General features: G+C 36.9%; 1 protein-coding gene across 1 annotated transcript in view; it reads left to right on the top strand.

The window, feature by feature from the left end:
* The window catches only part of LOC105034444 (SNF1-related protein kinase regulatory subunit beta-1), a 35,289-nt gene extending 18,167 nt beyond the window's left edge, over window positions 1–17,122 (top strand). The window contains exons 2-4 of the mRNA XM_010909619.4: window positions 15,658–15,839; window positions 15,997–16,159; window positions 16,427–17,122. Coding sequence (XP_010907921.1) covers window positions 15,658–15,839; window positions 15,997–16,159; window positions 16,427–16,741 — 660 coding nt within the window. The 3' untranslated portion in view covers window positions 16,742–17,122. The remainder of the gene's footprint in view (window positions 1–15,657; window positions 15,840–15,996; window positions 16,160–16,426) is intronic.
* Window positions 17,123–19,465: the final 2,343 nt, after the last annotated feature.

The raw sequence follows: 19,465 nt of genomic DNA, 5'->3' as shown, positions 1-19,465 counted from the left end.
TTAGAAAATTTGGATCTAATGCATATTACTTATTGACATGGTCATATGAATACTAGTCCTATTTTCAATGTGGAGGATTGATTACTTTATGGAGACATCTTTGAGCATCTTGCTTTGCAATTTAGTGTTCCTACAGACCCTTATGTTCTTAAGATGCCACATATTCCTTAATAGAGAGATGAGATTGAGACAAGTTTGGAGGAGGAGGTTGTTGCTTCTTCTGATGGTGGCTTCCTTCGTTATCTTGTCCAATGGAAAGGCTGCCCTTTATTTGGTGCTTCTTGGATTACCAAGGATGAGTTTCGCATCTTGGATGCTAAGCCTCCACAGGGGTACTTGTAGTTAAATTCTATGGAGTCGAGTTCGTTGTAATTTGGGGAGTATTATGGAGAACTGTTCATTGATAAAAAGTGGATATTTATGTTAAGCACAAATATAGAAATTGGAGAATTTTATTTTGTGGACTCTAAAATTTTAATTATGTGTGGACTCTAGGGTTTACCGTAGGGTTGTTTATATAAACCATTACTATATTAAAAAAACAGAATATTGAGTTTCTCTTCTCTCTCCTCTTTTTCCCCCTCTTCTTCTTTTCTTTTTCTCTCTATCATTTTCTTCTTTTGGCTGTTGTGAGGTAAAATTCATGTTGCCATGGAACCCTACATGAACAACTTCCAAATCAGTTCATACACAATCATAAGGGCTTGAAAACTTTCCATACTAAACTAGACCCAAAGTATGTAGATAGTGTTCCTACTCTAGAAAAGGTTTCAAAATAACCAACATAAAAGACTGTCCTAGAAAATTAGTTCTAGAATTACAAGAAAATATAAAGTATGCAACATACAACTAAGGCTTTTATAAAAGACCCCTGGTACACAATAAGATAGCAAATTACTTGGAAATGTAGCTCAAAATTGAAAATAACTTAAATCTAGAATTTATTTATCACTTAGTTGCTTTTTAAGGATCTATTTTTAATCACATTTTTGGTGTCACTTCATGCCATTATGATATATCTTGATGTTGATTTGGCTGAGTTGAATAGTTTAATTGTTGAACTGATTTTGACTTTGGCTTACCATTAAAGTAGTGAATAAATCACAGCAAATTCTCATTAAGAATGAGAGAAAAGGAGATAATTGAAGGGAAGACAGAGAAACATGATAAGAAAGAAGATATTGAAAAGCATATATGACAAAAGCTGAGCATATAATGCTCCAAAAAGTGAGAAATACCTTTAGCCAAAACTGTTCTTCTATAAAACATAGCAACCTTACAAGTATAAACCTTATCAAATGAGAAAGAAATCCTCAAAATTCGTGTGACGTATGTTGATGCCTAGGTTCTAAGTGAGAAGAGAAGGTGGGATAGAGCACATGGATGCCCTAGTGGTTTGGAGTGCCAATCCTCTCTTCTCATTTTTCTCTCATTTGTGTTAATCAGCACTCATAATGCACTTTAAGGTTCCATGTCACATTTAACTTGAACCATCTAAAGCATGAGATTCTATTGGATGCTTTCCACTTACAACTGAAGTTAGCCTAAAAGTAAAAAAAGAATGAAGGCTAAGAAAATTAAAACATAAATTCAAAAGAAGTGATTGAAGACTTCTAAAAGCTCATTGCATCAATTCTTTCCTCTATACATGACCTCATCCTCGAGCTAGATGCTTTGTTTGTTTTGGCTTCCAACCAAGATATCGACCAACAATGCCTTTTTGTTGATCAAGTGCAGTCTTGGACAAGCCAAACCACTTCTGGTTCTGGAAAGATGTCATTGAAGGTGTATGCCGAAGTTTGACAATCAGTTACTTGCATTGTAAATTGCGCATCTTGCTGAGTACATTAATCATACATCCAGCATCCTCCTGTGTGCAGTGGATATGAATAATGCACCACATAACATCTCATTGTATGACTTTTGATGGATAACTAAACCATCAACTGATGCTTTGCAATTGGACGTTCTTGTTTGTTGAGCTAGAATGACTCATTGATGCTCTTTGCCTTTATCTTTTGTCACGCCTCTGATTTGAGATTTGTGAGTTAGGGGTTGCGGCAATCGTCACACACTCATAGGAAACTTTCTCCACAAGCATGCAAGGCATCTCATCATGCTATCATAAAGCAATAGTAGAATAATTAGTCAATAAATTAAATATAAGATTCAACTAATTAAATTCTAATTTTAATATCTGATGCGGCACCAAGAAAAATCAAGATGGCAAATAGAAATGAAAAATAAAATGAAAGAAGAATAAAAAAATCAAGAAGAAAAAAAACAGTCCACTTTAGGATTTTCAAGTTGTCATTCCAAGTTATCTCCTTCAATATAATAGGAGTCTTTAAATAGACCCTTAAATAAGATGGAATAAAATCATATCTTAATAAAAGTGGAAATCATGTCTCTTGATATGGAAACAAGATAAAATCTCTCAAATATTCAAAATCTTACAATTCTTAAGATGGACAAGATAGAAACAAGATTTTCTCTCGATATGGAAACGAGCTAAAATCTCTAAAATATTCAAAATCCTACAATTCTTAAATTACGACGCCTTCACCTAAAATAAGTGCAGAATCCTTGATTCTCATCATTCCCTTCGGGTTGGGAAGAACTCGTCTCTGGCGAGGAATTGAGATAAGCCTCCAAAAGATCTGGAGCAATACGGCGCAACTCATCTTCATGAATCCAGATGGCATCTGAATCTGATCGGTCCCTCCACTTAACCAAGAATCGTTGAAATCCACCATTAGCAAAGGAAATAGTCTTGTTCGTGATAATGTGCTCAATATGGTCTGGTGACAGTGATGGAAGTGGAGGTAGAATTGGAACTGGTACTGTAAGTGATGTGGTGCCACCAGTGGGATTATCTGCAGGCATAGTAGGAGGCTCGATGTGCCTCGATAAGGTAACAAGACCACAACATTGAAAACTGGACTAAATCTCAACTCAAAGGGTAACTCCACATAATAAGCATCAGGTCCCAGTTTACGAAGGATGCGAAAAGGACTAGTAGTGCGAGTATGCAATTTTTTGAATGGATGTTTGGGATAACGTTCTAATCGAAGAGGAATCATCATACAGTCACCCTTATTGAACTCTACATTCCTACGGTGAGCATCAGCAGTAAGTTTATATTTCTCGGTGTTCATAGCAATCTTTTGCCGAATATCGGTATGAAAGTCACGAATATGTTTAGCAAAAGAGGTTGCCAGCTTAGAAACATGGTTGTCTAGGGGTAAAGGAACAAGATCAATAGGTTGACGAGGATTAAGATCATGAACAATTTCAAAGGGGCTCTTGTCAGTAGACCAATTCACTGATCTATTATAGGCAAATTCCGCTGTGAACAATGACAAATCCCAAATATCAGGTCTATCGCCAATTAAACACCCAAGCAAATCACCAAGGCTATGGTTCACAACCTTTGTTTGGCCATTAGTCTGTGGATGAAAGGATGAAGAAAAATTTAAATTGATCCCAAATAGTTGCCAAAGGGTCTTCCAAAAATAACTCAGAAATTTGACATCATGATCAAATACTATGGAAGAAGGCAAAATGTGAAGTCGAACGACCTCCTTAAAGAACAACTTTGCAATAAAAGAAGCATGATTAGTCTTATGACAAGGAATGAAATGTGCCATTTTGGAGAATCGATCAACAACAACCAAGATGGAGTCATGTCCCCTAGCAGTCCTAGGTAACCCAAGGATAAAATCCATGCTAAGGTCTTTCCACGAGGAGTATACAAACCAGTATTTTGCTTCTTGACCTTAGCCAATTGGCATGTGCGATATTGTGCAAGGACTCTAGCCATATCCCTTTTAAGAGATGGCCAATAGAACCGGTCCTCAACCAAAACTATGGTCTTATTTCGGTCAAAGTGGCCAACTAAGCATCCTGCATGAAGTTTCGAAATGAGAAAATCCTGTAAAGATGTCCTAGGTATGCATAGGTGACAATCTCTAGATAACTAGCCATCCCTGATCACAAAATCAATATATTCCTGGCGGTTTCCTCTGCTAACTTCTTGGAAAATGAGATAAAAATCGAGACAATTCTGATAGTTGTCCTTCATTCGCTTAAAACCAATGACCCTGGTACTCATGGACTGGAGGATAGTAATTACTTAGTGCATCTGCAGCTTTATTCTCAGCATCGGCTTTGTGTTTGAGAACAAAAGTATAGTTCTGGAGAAACTCTACCCATTTGACATGCCTAGCACTAAGTTTTCTTTGAGACTGGATGTACCTAAGAGACAAATGGTCAGAATATAAGATAAATTCTTGAGGTAGAAGATAATACCACCAAAATCTAAGAGCCTGAACAACAGCATAAAACTCTTTATCATATGTAGAATACTTCTGCTTAGCATCATTGAGTTTCTTGTTGAAGTAGGCTATAGGATGACCCTCCTGACTAAGGACTCCCTAATTCCAATGCCAGACGCATCGCAGGCAACCTCAAAAACTTTTGAAAAATCAGGATGGACCAACACAGGTGCCTCAGATATCTTAAGCTTAATATCGTTAAAAGCTTTTGTGGTGGCATTAGACTAATGAAATTCTCCTTTCTTCATACAATTCATAATGGGAGCCATGACGGTGCTAAATCCCCTAATAAAGTGTCTATAAAAAGAGGCAAGACCATGAAAGCTACAAACCTCTGAAAGAGATTTTGGTTCAGGCTACTTCCTAATGGCTTTCACTTTTTCAGGATCGGCCATGATACCCTGGGAAGATACAATATATCCTAAGAACAACACCCGTCCTTGAGGAAGGAATACTTTTTAAGGTTGACATTTAATTTGGCAGGCCTAAGGGTGACAAAAACTTTCCTAAGGTGAACTAAGTGCTCTTGCCTAGACTTGCTATAAATTAGAATATCATTAAAGCAGACGACTAAGAATTTTCCTATGAAGGGTCTCAATAATTCTGTCATAAATCTCATAAATGTATTAAGAGCATTGTATAACCCAAATGGCATGACTAGCCATTCATAAAGACCCTCCTGTGTCTTAAAGGCTGTCTTCCATTCATCTCCGGATCGAATTCTAATATGATGATACCCACTTTGTAAGTCAGATTTAGAATAGACTATAGAACCGGCTAGTTGATCAAGCATGTCCTCAAGCTTGGGGATGGGGAACCTATACTTAACAGTGATCTTATTGATAGCTCTAGTATCCACACACATCCTCCACGTACCATCTTTCTTGGGGGTCAAGAGGGCTGGCACTGCACAAGGGCTTAGACTGGGTCGTACGTGCCCTTTCTGCAACAAACCTTCTACTTGGTTTCTCATTTCCTTATGCTCCTTGGGGTTCAACTTCAACCTATAGTGTGGAAGATTAGGTATTTGTGATCCTGGGACTAAATCAATGGCATGTTGAATGTCATCCATGGGAGGTAGGCCATCGGATATGTCTTCAAGGGTCACATCCTTAAACTCCTCTTTCAGTTGCTCAATTTCGGGAGGTGGGTTATCTTGGGAGTTTGAGGTCAAGTGAATCTCACTCTTGGGGAGAACAGCTAACATTATATCGGATTCTCCACTTTCTTTTTCAAACTCATGAGTCAAAATATGACGATTTTTCGGATCAGGAGTTTGAAAAGAGTTCTTATCCCCCTTGGCAGGTTGGGGCATGCTAGGCTTAGCAGGTTTTAATATGATTTTCTTGCCATTATGAGTGAAGACATAGGTATTCTCCCTACCAAAATTATAAGCATCCACATCATAAATCCAAGGTCGACCTAGTAAGACACTAGCAACTTCCATCACACAATCTTGATAGAATAACCTCCCATCTGAATTGGCACTAGGCAACACTCATTAATAGGAAGTAAGGTTTTGTCTACCCAAGCAACTCTATAAGAATGAGGATGAGGTTGAGATTGAAGCTCCAAGGTCGACCTAGTAAGAAACTAGCAACTTCCATCACACATAATCTCGATAGAATAACCTCCCATCTGAATTGGCACTAGGCAACACTCATTAATAGGAAGTAAGGTTTTGTCTACCCAAGCAACTCTATAAGAATGAGGATGAGGTTGAGGTTGCAGCTTCAACCTACTAACGGCCGATTTAGAGATGACATTCATAAAGCTACCCCCATCTATGACAAGCTTACAGACCTTACCCTCACATTGGGCATATGTATGAAAGATGTTGGTGCGTTTCCACGTCTCAGAGTCTGCAGGGGTGGCGATAATACATCTCATGACATTAACACACCCTTCTAAATCTCACAATCCCCTTCATACTCTTTCTCTGAAGTCTAAAGGGTTAAAGTCTTCTATGGGGTTGTTAGTTAAGGTTTCCTCGCATTCAATTCCCATAGTCAATGTACGATGTGGACATCGACCAGCTATATGGCCCTTGTTATGACAATAATGACACTCTATGTTTGAAAAATTGGCTGACTGAGATGATGTCGGGACACAGTCTCAGGTCTTAGTGGCCGTGGGTTGCTGATTATCAACTATGCTCTTTCGTGAAGGCACTGATGGGGAAACACCTTTTGTGCGGCTGGCAGGGGTAGACCTAATTGTCCAAACCAAGGATTTCGAAATTGATACCAAGCTCTGTACTGGTTCTGACACGGTACGGTACCGCAAATCATATTGTACCATGTGTCGGTACGGTGTGGTGTATCGGTTTGGATCGATATGCCATCCATTTTTTTTTTGATTTTTTAGTTGAATTTGATTTCAAAATTTTTTTTTATTACTTTGTAAACTATTTTATATCCAAATTAATGTTTATTTAAGTCATATAACAATTCTACCATCCAAAAAAAATAAAAGAAGTCTAAAATACTAAAAGTCTAAAACAATGTAATAAACATATCTAAAGTATAAATTACAAAGAATAATATGCTAACCTCAGGATTTTTGCTGATCTAATATCTCGTCGAATGTCTGTGTCGTTTGTAGACATTCGAATCATCCGTATATTTCGGAGGAACATTAGTCCATCCTTCTAACCAAGTGGCACTGTAATCCTTAATATTCATCCCATAAGGTATCCTCTCTGGATTATAAGATATATCAGATCTTTCGCTCATCTGACTTTGAGAGGTATCCTCTGTGGAGGGGCTCATCCAAATATGTCAGTAGCAAAATCCGATCCATAAGGTGCTCCGAGCTGCACAGGATAGTAGTCACTAGAAGTCGATATCTCGGATACACCATATCCATATGGATCATAAGCTGCCTGTGGATGAGAGGATCCATAGTACAAGGATGATCTAGATACATCTATGAATACTCCATGTGTAAGATCATCTGCAGCTGTATCATGCGCTGGACGATCTATGAGAGGCCGTTGTCTGTATGAGATCATCCGTCACTCCGTCATTTGCTCTCGAGAGGCTCTCGGATTTCTGAGTCTCAGATTCTCAGAATCAAAGGAGACAGGCAACCCCCACCCCCCCACATGGCCTGTCGGTACGGCTCGATTCCGAGACGTACCGATCTGAACCGAGAGAACTAATCGGTTTCTCTCAGTTTGCAGGTGAACCGCACTGAACCGGCTCAATTCGATGCGGTTTTTGTGATTTACCAAAAAAGGGAGTGAACCGCATCGGTTCCCCTCCAGTTCGGTTCGATACGCCTCGTACCAACCGGTTTGGGCCGGTACGGGAAATCCTTGTCCAAACTCATTGGAGAAAGAAACTCTTCTTCTATGGGGAACAGTTCATCGGCCGGTACAAGAAACCCTTGTCCAAACTCATTGGAGAAAGAAACTCTTCTATGGGGAATAGTTCTAGAAAATTTCTCAATCTCTAAGGCTTTATGGTAAGCATCCCTTATAGAATCAGGAGAATACAAGAAAACTTCTCTCTTCAAGTCGGCTCATAGGCCACTAATAAATTTAGATACCAGTTTCCATGACTCTTCAGAAATGTCGCACCTTAATTATAAGTTCTCAAAGCGAGCCATGTAGTCAGTGAGTAGTTCCTTGTCTAAGAGTGTATCATTGGTTCAATAACTGACTTCTATAATAAGTAGGAACATACTTCTCACGAAGCATAAACTTTTATGGGGAACAGTTCACCGGCCGGTACAGGAAACCCTTGTCCAAACTCATTGGAGAAAGAAACTCTTCTATAGGGAACAGTTCTAGAAAACTTCTCAATCTCTAAGGCTTTATTGGTAAGCATCCCCTATAGAATCAGGAGAATACAAGGAAACTTCTCTCTTCAAGTTAGCTTATAGGCCACTAATAAATTTAGATACCAGTTTTCATGACTCTTCAGAAATGTTGCACCTTAATTGTAAGTTCTCAAAGCGAGCTATGTAGTCAGTGATGCTAGTAGTTCCTTGTCTAAGAGTGTATCATTGGTCCAATAACTGACTCCTATAATAAGTAGGAACATACTTCTCACGAAGCATAAACTTAATTTCCTCCCAGAGGACTATAAGTGGATGTCCTAATCTTTCTAGATCCCTCTGGATTGTCTGCCAATACTACTGGGCAGAACCCACAAGTTTCATCTTTGCAAAACGAATACGAGATGCATTTGACATGTGATACCACTCAAAATAAGCTTCCAAATCTTGTAACCAATCATGGAATGCATTCGGATCTAACTGCCCATCATTGGAGGCGACATCAACCCTAATCCCTTTAGGTGTTTCCTCAAACTCCTCGTACCTAAGCGGATGCGGCCTAAATGGTTGACCTCGGGGCTTGAACTGTCTAGGATCTCGTGTATACCTAGCAGGTCGCTTATGATATTTAGATGGGGAAATAGGGGATTCTACTTCTCTCTCATAATCATCCTCATAATAATCATCATTTCTAGCTTCTACTATGTGATCTAAAGAAATCCTATGAGTGTGGGGAACCCTGGAGATTGTTTGTGGGATGGTGCGTAATTGGAGGGACTGTCATGTAGATAGGAGTTGCATGAAAAGACTGACTAGTCTACAAGACATGGCTTGGACTAGAGGTAGACTTAAGAGTTTGGGAAGAAGGCTGATGAATAGGTTGACTACTAATATGGTCATCTTCTAAAGGTTGTTTACCTAGTCTAAACTCTCTTAGGGATAGTTGGCGTTTGATCTGCTGACCAATGAGATTAGCCATGTCCACACGGTCATTAACTTGAGTATTACGAAGCTCAACAAGCTCAGCTTGAGGTTGGTCTATTGACTGGCATACTTGGTTTAAGGTCTCTTGAAATGCAGTTTGGGTGTTCTTAACTGATTCAAACTCTTTTTTCATAGTGGCATGTGCATCTTTCAAATTGTCAATGGTCATGGTAGCAAGGAAAGATAAGGACAAAGTAATATTAGGCTAAAATGCTACAATCATCGAGAAAATTAACTATGGTGCTCATAATGAGAATACAAGGTCAAATGCGGTGCCGATGTGTTTGGTGCGTGCAATATCAAAGAGATGATGTGAATGACCGTGCTACTGAAGGTAAATGTGAACAAGAGTGGTTAGGGTAGTATGAAAAGAATGACCTAAGCGATTAAGAAGCTACCCACAATTTGACAGTCACAAAGTTACCTTATGCGAGACGAGATCAATTACCTCAAAGTAATTTGCATAGCGTGCAGAAAGCGATTTGAAAGGGCTCTGATTCCATTTTGATGCGGCACAAAGAAAAATCAAGATGGCAAATAGAAATGAAAAATAAAATGAAAGAATAAAGAAATTAAGAGGAAGAAAAATAGCCCACTTTAGGATCTTCAAGTTGTCATTCCAAGTTATCTCCTTTAATACAATAGGAGTCTTTAATTAGACCCTCAAATAAGATGTAAATGAAATAACATCTTAATAAAAGTAGAAATCATATCTTTCGATATGGAAATAAGATAAAATCTCTCAAATATTCAAAATCCTACGATTCTTAAGATGGACAAGATAAAATCTCTCTAAGATAGAAACAAGATTTTCTTTTGATATGGAAATGAGATAAAATCTCTCAAATATTCAAAATCCTACAATTCCTAAATTCTGACGCCTCCATTTAAAATAAATGCGGAATCCTTGATCCTCATCAATATCCCATAAAATTTGATAATATTCAAAAGATCTTACATCAACTTTCGTGAAGTTTTCTATTTAAATAAGAATATCGAAGTTTTGCTTTTAATAACTCTTCTGTACATATTCTCGTCTTATCTTAGTTCTTAAGATCTGTAAAAACAGTAAAATAGGATAATGAGTTAGATAGCCCAGTAATGATCACTTCAACTAGATTACATCAGGCAATAAAATAAATAATTATTTATAAAAAATAAGCATGCAGAGTTTATAGTTTGAAATCAATTTTTATCATGCAACATTATCAAAATATAACTTATGTGAAATTCAATTCTCTTTCAAAATTCGAGTTTTTTTTCAAGAATCCAATTTCTTTCAAATTATCAAATTCTTATCAGTCGTAAGCTATGACCACATTATCCCTGTGGTAGGATCATAACACCATATATCATCTTGCAGTGGGCTGCGTGTCATCTTGTAGTATGCTGCGAATCATCTGACAGCAAAGTCTTTCGGAATCGCTCGTTTGCTGGCGATTTGTCATAGGTCTGCTGGTGACATAAATCCTAAGGACTAATCGATTGCCAACATATTAGCCCCATTGGCGGGGTCCTCCATATAGTCAGGTCGAGAGATCAAATCATTCTGAATCAAATTTTTTTTTATAAATTATATTTCATATTCTAGTTCAATAAGAATACACATAATCATGTGGTATTGAAATCAATCAAGTATAATGCGTAATAAGATCGATACTTTCAATTGTGTTTTATCATAATATTTCAAAATAAGATATTTTCAGTAACAAAATATCAATTTTCAAATTCATGCATCGTTTCATAAATTAGGTCAAGAAAATTTTTATAATTTGTCGATAAATCTAGAAAAAAAAATGAAGTATTACTTACATCAGATGCATTCCAACAAATGTGCATAATTCTAAAAATTTCTTTTCAAAATCTTCAGTTCGTAGATCATATCACGGTATCTTATTACTAGACATCTATAATCCTATGTAGGATCAAGTCCAATAATTAGAAAAAGTATAAATAATTAAGAAAGACATGTTGACGGTAGTCACATCCAACAATCTGGGTCAGTCCGGTTGGTCATCCTTCATCGATCAAGATTAGGCTAGGAAACAGGTGGTTCACGAAGATCGGATGATCAAATCAATAGTGTTCAATAAGAGCCAAGGTGGAGGTTAATATGTTGTTCAGTTATCAGGGATCAATTCAACAAGTAACTTCATTTAATCAGAGTTAGCGAAGATACAAAGACTCGATAGAGATCGATAAAGATCAAATCTTGTGCAGCTCGACAGAGACTTGGATGGTGTAGATATGCTATTTGGCTAACAAGGTGGTTCAGAGTTTGGCTATTTGGGTCAAACTAGATTTGAAGTAATAGGGTTGGAATTCTTATATCGAGTTCATAAATCAAGTGAAGAGAGAAAGAGGAGAAAAATTAACGAGATACAATAGGATTGATCAGGCAACACTATCCAACATCTCAATCTGTCCAATTCAGATGATTTAATTAAATCATGATGGAATTACTATATAGATAATTTAATAAAATTATGGATGATAAAATCTAATGATATCCGATCTAGTCAAGATAGGCGCCGATATGCTGTTGGCGAGCAGGATCAGGATCCCTTAAATAGGATCATTCAAATCCATCATGAATTTTCTCAAAGATCTAGAAAATTCTAGGATTGAGAAACAATCTAGAGAGAGAAAATAATGGAGAGAGAAATTAGTGAGAAAAGAAAGGAAAGAGAAAGGAGAGGGAAGAGAGAGAATTTTTTTTTCTTTCTTTTCTTTTTCTTTTTTTTTTTTTCTTCTTTTTTCCTTACGTTTGGGCGAAATAGGGAATTCTTGAATCCCCTTATTCTTTCCCAACTTCAAGGGAGTCTTGCTCGAAAAAGGTGACTAGAGGTGTAGCCCACGGTGGTGAAACCGATGGTCATCGGTCCGACAATCAACGATGACGGACGGTGTCGAAATCAAGAGAACGGATGGCAAAAATAGGGCACCCACTTCCTATCTAAATCTGGCAATAACCGGCTGGAATCTGTGATCTATGGTCATGGAGGATAGGGAGAAGATTATTCAAAAGATCAAGAGGTCCTTACCTCATTTTTTCGGCAAGGATTAGTCATGGTGGTAGAGGAATAATCCGTAAAGAAACTGGATAAATCGATGGCCAACTTTGTCTAATTTGAGCTCTTCCGATATGGCATCAAAAAGAGTGTGGAAGGGCTCTTAACTAGAGCCGAGAGGGTGCTAGAATCTGGCACAAAGTCGAACTTTGTCCGGTGGATTCGGGGAGAAGACTCCCATTGGGAGTCTTCTTTCTTTCTCTTTTTTTTGTGCTTTACGATTCGTGCATAAATTTTTTTTGGTGGCTGGGATGGGGTTTTACATTCTCTCCTAAAAGAAATTTCATCTCGAAATTTCTTAAGAAACATATTCGAACTTTAAGATTTCACAATCATGATCTCATTTCTAGGTTTCTATGTATTCTACTTATAGATTTGTTCTCATTGTTAGATCTTCTCATAAGAATAAGGTTCAATATCTTATGACTTGATTCTTGCTGCAGATGTTCTAAATCGAACCCATGCCTTGTAAATGAAAAATAATCAACTTCTTAATTCTGAATAAGAATATCAAGTTTCTCTGTCAAAACATCAACTGCTGCTCTTCATTAATCGATCCGTCATAAGATTAGATTGTAAATGACTCCAATCCATCTCTATTAGAATAGATAACCTCAAACTTTTCCAATTAGGTAGAGCAATGATATTGATTGAAGGAGTACAAGTTTTAAATTTAAGAGAAAAAAGGTCTATACCAAAATATTCCATATTCATTATCGAGAACCAATGGTGTCAGGCCTCCGACCTGAGATCGTGAATCTAGGCGTCATGGCAACCGCCGCATACTTACGAAGAACTCTCTCCATAAGCGTATAAGGCGTTCCAAAAATGATATCAATGCATTACAATAGAAATTATAATAAATTTAGTCCAAAATCAACTTACATCAATTACACCTCAAATAAAAATCCTATAAAAACATCATGATAAATCTATGTTGTCAATTCTTACTTCTAGCTCGCTCCCAAAATAGTACCCATATCTGTATTTAAGAATCCGAATCTGAAAAATAAAATGAGAGGTATTGAGCTTGATAGTCCAATAAGTAATAAATATCTCAACTAGATACTTCAGATATTATTATAAGATATAATGTTAAAAAACAATGCCGTGAATAAACATAAGAACATATTTCATGCTAAGTCAGTGCAAATCAAATCTTTTCAAATATTTATATGTAAATATAATCATAAATCCGATTCGAATCAAAACACACATATAACTCAACAGTTTGAATTGCAACCACACTTATCCCTATGGCAGGGCCCAGAATAGAGTGCCAATATATAACCCCCACTGGCAGAGTCCAAAAATCAATGCACCAATCCTATTGGCAGGATCCAAAAATCAATGCACAACCCTCATTGGCAGGGCCCAAAATATAGTTAGGCTGAAAGCACAAATTCGATTCATATCAAAATATTTTTCCAATATAACATATATGTCATAATTTCACTGAGCATATGCACATTTCATAATAAATTAATAAATCATAATATTTCATAAATCATTTTTCATTCAAAACATGGTTTCATAAATCATGCATAACTTAAAGACTGATTAATTGATTTCAAAATAATTATGAAATATCTCGAAAAGATAGTTCATTATTTACCTCTGCGAAACATTGAATGAACAGACTGATTAATCTTGAGAAGACTCTTCAAAACCTATTATTCAAAAATATATTATTCTATCAGTTCTTAAGCCATAACCAATAAAATCCTAAATTTTGACACCTTTATTCAACATCTGGTTGATCGAATCAAAGGTATTTTTATCTGATCATGATTAGAATAGGAAGTAGATGATTCAAGGGATATCAACGATGGTGCTCGATAAGAATTAATGTGGAGGTTGGAACATTGAAGGACTATCAAAGGTCCGTACATCGATTGGCAAAGCAGTTCGAAACCCTTTACTAGAATCAACTCAGACTCAAATCAATAGGTTGGCTTCACTAGATTCATAAATCATGTAAAAAGAGATATCAGAGGAAAGAGAAATCGACAACATGGAGCAGGACTAATTAAGCGACACTGTCCGACAATCCGATTGGTCTAATCAAGATGATTTAATCAAATCATGATTGAATTCATGTATAGATGGTTCAATAAAAATCATGGATGATCAAATCTAAAGATATCCGGTCTGATCAAGGTGGATGCCAGCATGTTGTCCGACGACTGCGATTCAGGATTTTTTTTGCTAAGATCAATCAAAATCATCAAAAAAAAAAAATCTTTCATGGTACTAATCTTAAAAAGATGGCTTTTAGAGAGAAATCTATCAAGAGAGAGAAAGTAGACAGAATCCGACATTCTAGAGAGAGAAAGCAAGGTTCAGACTGAATTTTAAGACAGTCTTTGGGATTGGTCTCAGCACTTCAGGACATATTTAAGACGCATGTTATAATCCACCACAGTTTCGAACATGTCCTTTCTTAACTTCATCTTCTTAACTTATTGTTTCAGCTCTCCTTTGTTTCTTTTAAAATGAAAGCTCAAGGAAGGGAATTTTGGTGCTGGCCTATATTGTAGATTTACTTCATTTCAGTCTAATTTGTCTTCAATTCATAGATTAACATGGTATGGTAGAAGTTCCTGTTCAAAGTGGAGCAAATTCTCCTTCCAGCAAGCATTTAAAATGCTTCAGGAAGTGATTCAATGAGTCCAGATGTTGGAAGACATAAAATTTTAAGGAGAGATTTTGTTATAGTCCATTGGTAGAGGCATTGTTTGAGCATGCATCTTCATCTGGTCCCATGTAATTCTGTCCCACCGCAATTGTTGATCATGTCTTGTTGTTACATCACCATTTTTATCTGCTATATTCAATTTTGTAGAAGCAAATTGTACTTTTCATGCTTGCAGAAGGCGATGCTTTCTAATGATCACTTGTAGTTCAGAAATCTAGTGTATTTATAATTCTAGATACATCTTGCTGTGAAAATTATCTCACTATGCTGCTGGGTTCTGTCTCACCAATTTTTATGCATAGTATATGGTTGGTTCGCGTGGTCTGTGCATGCATTTAAAGTTTTGGTATGTTACAGCAGAACTGAGTGCTAGAATTCCTAGAAACCTGAGTATTGTCCAAGCCATTTTGCAGAATAGATAATGTTGCATATGAATTATTAATGAGTGACAATGTGATAATGTTTCTTGGGGTTCCTCTTAAAGATAACTCTGACTGCTTGAAAATTCTGACATTAAACAGCAGTATGGAGCTTTCTTCATGTGCTTAGCTTTCTCAGGAGTATGTTCTATCGAGAAAAATTAGCTTTCAAATTTGATGAATGACCTTCAGCTAATGTTCTAGTAAGTTCTGATACCATGCGGACCATGTGCTATGACCTTTTTTAGATTGCAATGGAAACTGATTCTTTCTATGAAATAAGTTACCAGATTCCTAAATATCCAATGTGCCTATCATGCCTGCATTGTTTTAAAATGAAGTTGAGAGGTAACTTAATCTTTCAGATTCCTGTGCCTCCCTTGCTAAGAGCTACTGATTCCCCTCCACTTTTTAATCAACTTTGGATGAATGAAGTGCATGAACCTTTGGATGGTCCACTTGAAAAGGGAATCCCAACATTGATATCATGGAACCTGGGAGGAAATGATGCCTTAGTAGAAGGATCATGGGACAATTGGAACACAAGGTATGGTAGCAACCACAAGAACCTTAAAAAACTTTACTTTTGCATCATATTTTGCTTCAAAGAATTTCATGTCTGCATATTTATTTCCAGGTTTCTTTTTCTTTGTAATTTAAAATGCTTCAAAAGAATCTCAATTAAACATGACATGAATGTTCAGGAAGGCTCTGCAGAGGTCAGGAAAGGTCCATTCCATTTTGTTGGTCCTCCCATCTGGAGTCTACCAGTACAAATTCATTATAGATGGAGAAATCAGATACATTCCTGATCTTCCTTGCATAACTGATGAAATGGGCCAGATCACCAATCTCCTTGATGTCCATGTGAGTCTACATAACCATGATTCTGCAAATAAGGGTGCTTCAATATGAAAGAATATCACTGGAAAAATGTTTGCGGTAGATGATGTGTGAGTTGAATTATCTAGTCCCTTCCATGGCATAGTTGAACAGGAGTGGTCACCGTGTCTAGAAATTTATTTTAGTGTAAAGTGCACAACACTCCTTCCATGCCAAAGAGTCACACTACGTGAATTTATTCTTATGGAAAGTAAGAAGCTTTTTTTTGTTGTCTTCTTTTCTGTAACGCAGGACTATGTTCCAGAAAATCCAGAAAATGTTGCTGAATTTGAGTCACCACCATCACCAGACTCTAGCTACAGTTGGTCGTTACCTTCAGATGAGGACTTCGCAAAGGAGCCACCAGCTGTTCCACCTCAGTTGCATCTTACTGTTCTTGGGATGCAACAATCTGAGGAAGCTTCTCTGAAACCCCAACATGTAGTTCTCAACCACCTTTTTATAGAAAAAGAATGGGCTTCTGAGGCATTGATCACCCTTGGTTTCACTCACAGATTTCAGTCCAAGTATGTGACCGTTGTCCTATACAAGCCTGCGAGAAGCTGACAAAAGCTCCTTTTGCAACTCCATTTATATGCTCTATTAACACTTTTGATGTTGCTTGTTCTTTGGTTTTGGTCATGTTTTTTTTGCATTTGTCGCATGGCATCACCAAGCAAATGATTCAAATTTTGACCAGGATGAAATTACTTCAGAATCACTGTATGCATCCCGTAACATGATGTAATGTGGCAGCTATTCCCTTTTGTACCTACAAGCAGCTGTGCCTAAATCTAAGCCTTAGTTAATACATCATCTTTGCTTTTGATGTAATTTAAAGTTTCAAATGGCAGAGTCGCAGATGATTCTTAAGTCTCTCAAATGAGAGAAGTTGACGCTGAAGACAGTTGTGTTCTCAATCATAAATGGCTGGTCACTATTCTTTTATTCCCTTGAGACATGTTTCATTTGATTTACACGCCAGTTTTATGGTACGGGTTTCAGTACGTCCTCATTGCACGCAGCATGGTATATTTTACTCTGTATTGTTGCATGGTCCGGATGTTGTTACCTGTGAACAACCATCTCTGCCTCTGCTACAAATCCTCTCTTTTTGCCATGTATGACACAACATGCCTATCGCATTGTCGGTATTTCGTTGCCTACAGTTTTTCCCTTTCTGAGGTATAATATATGTATTATATTCATATCATTTTAGTATAAATATAATCTACAAAATCAAAAAATAAAATATCATGAAGAAGGTATAAAGGCAGAATCAATCCACATAGTATCATCAGTGCCCGGTCATAGGAAGTCATCCAATCTGCACTCTGCACGCACTATCGTTCATCTATTGATGAAAATGAATTACTCGAAATGTAGTGTAATTGTAGCTATGCTCAAGGTATCTACTAGCGAGTGAGGTCCATCCATTTGTTGGGCCTACCTTGAAATCTATCCAATAACAATCGTCAAGTCATCCTTGATATGAATATGGTTAGCTTGCAGGGTGAACCTCACATAGTTGATACTCTCTCACGCTGCCCTCATCTCAACGAATTGGGATGTGACATATTTATTTGCTGCCAGCAGCAATATATCTGGAATCAGAGCCTCTGATTACAAATCCTGCATCTCCTTTACCACTTTCATCAGCTACACTAGTCAAAATTTATCTTGAAAAAGCTAGAGGGTGAAGGTTCCTAAGTGAAGAAGATCATCTAGGATGCAGTTGATATGAAGGCGTTCCAGGTGTTCTTAATTGTCAAGTTTTTCAACTGCAAGTGGGTGAATAACCTTGATTGCTTGTGAGAGTGCCCTCCAAATGATAAGTCTCGATGACTTGATACTACTATTAAACATCTTAACATTTCTAGCCAACTAAATATGATATATAATATTTTCTCAAAGAAATAAATATGATATATAATATGAGCAGTCTGGATGTCTTGAATGTTGTCCAAAAAGTTAGCAACCCAAAAAAGGGGGGGGGGGGGGGGGGGGGAGGTGAATTAGATTCTTAAAAAATTTCAACTAATTCAAAATCTTAAATAATTATGTGCTCCAATTAACTTAATTTGATCGCTTGTGAAGTATAAATAATGTGTAGTAACAGATTTAATGTATAAACAAAACTATGCAAGAAATAAAATGATGTAAAGCAATAACGTAAAGTATGACAAGCATGGCACAATGCAAACAACACTAATTTTATAGTGATTTTGTACAACCCTACACTTATGTTTACTCTCCTTAAAAATTGTACTATAATTAGTCTGATTATAGCATATTTGTGTTATCTGAGATCACAAATGAACCCAGTTGATTTTTTAAAATCACCAACCAAAGTCATACACCGATTATTTTTTGGATTCTCAATCAACTTGATTTTATGAGCTCATTAACTAAAACCTACAATGTCCAATTTTGGATCTAGATGGGCCTAATCTCAAGTTTTTGTCGTCAAAGAAACTTGAAAAGAAAATAAGATACAAAATAGAAAATTTTCAGCTCAAAATAAAAATAAAAAACTTAAACTCTTTGAAGTGCAGAAAAGTTGCTGATGGATGGCTCAAATGAAGCTTGAGCTTCTCTTATTGATGCTTGAGAAGATGTTGAGATGATGGAGAAGATTGCTTTTGAAAGCTTACTAAATTCTGTGCACTTAATCTCTTTCTTTTTTTTCCCAATAATATTCAATAATGCTCACTCAAATTAATGTATTTTTGCTTTTAATCCACTTCCCTTCTTTCCCAAATGATTTTCTTAATATGCTTGAAAGTTGTTGGAGAATGAGTTTTTGCTTTTGAGAAGTTTGGACTACCAATTAAAGAAGTACAGAAAATTAGCCATTATTGCTGATCCCGTGCCAAGAGTCGACTCAAATTTCTCAGGAGTCGACTTGAGTTGCCCACGAGTCGACTCGATCTTAGGATCTGAAAATCCTGCATTCTGTCTTTCTTGAGAGAGTTGATTCACTATCTTCATAAGTCGACTTAACCTATTTTGGGGTCGACTCAAACTCTACAGGCTAGTAGGGCTCCCAAAAATTCAGTCTTTGTCGTCTCTGGGAGAATCGATTCATTCTTTATAGGAGTCGACTTGAGTGCGTGCTAGTCTACACTAAGCATACTAGAGTCAATTCCTCTTCTCGGGGTCGACTTCTAAACTTCCTAAAACTTAAAATCTTTTTATTTTCTGCTCGTTTTAGTTCAGGGGTTGGCTCCTATACTTATCGGGTTGACTCCACTAAGTTAGAAACTTAAAATTTCAACTTTGAATTTCTTG

Source organism: Elaeis guineensis, chromosome 14 (assembly GCF_000442705.2).
Source record: "Elaeis guineensis isolate ETL-2024a chromosome 14, EG11, whole genome shotgun sequence".
Classification (NCBI taxonomy): Eukaryota; Viridiplantae; Streptophyta; class Magnoliopsida; order Arecales; family Arecaceae; genus Elaeis; species Elaeis guineensis.
This window is presented reverse-complemented; position numbering and strand designations above follow the sequence as displayed.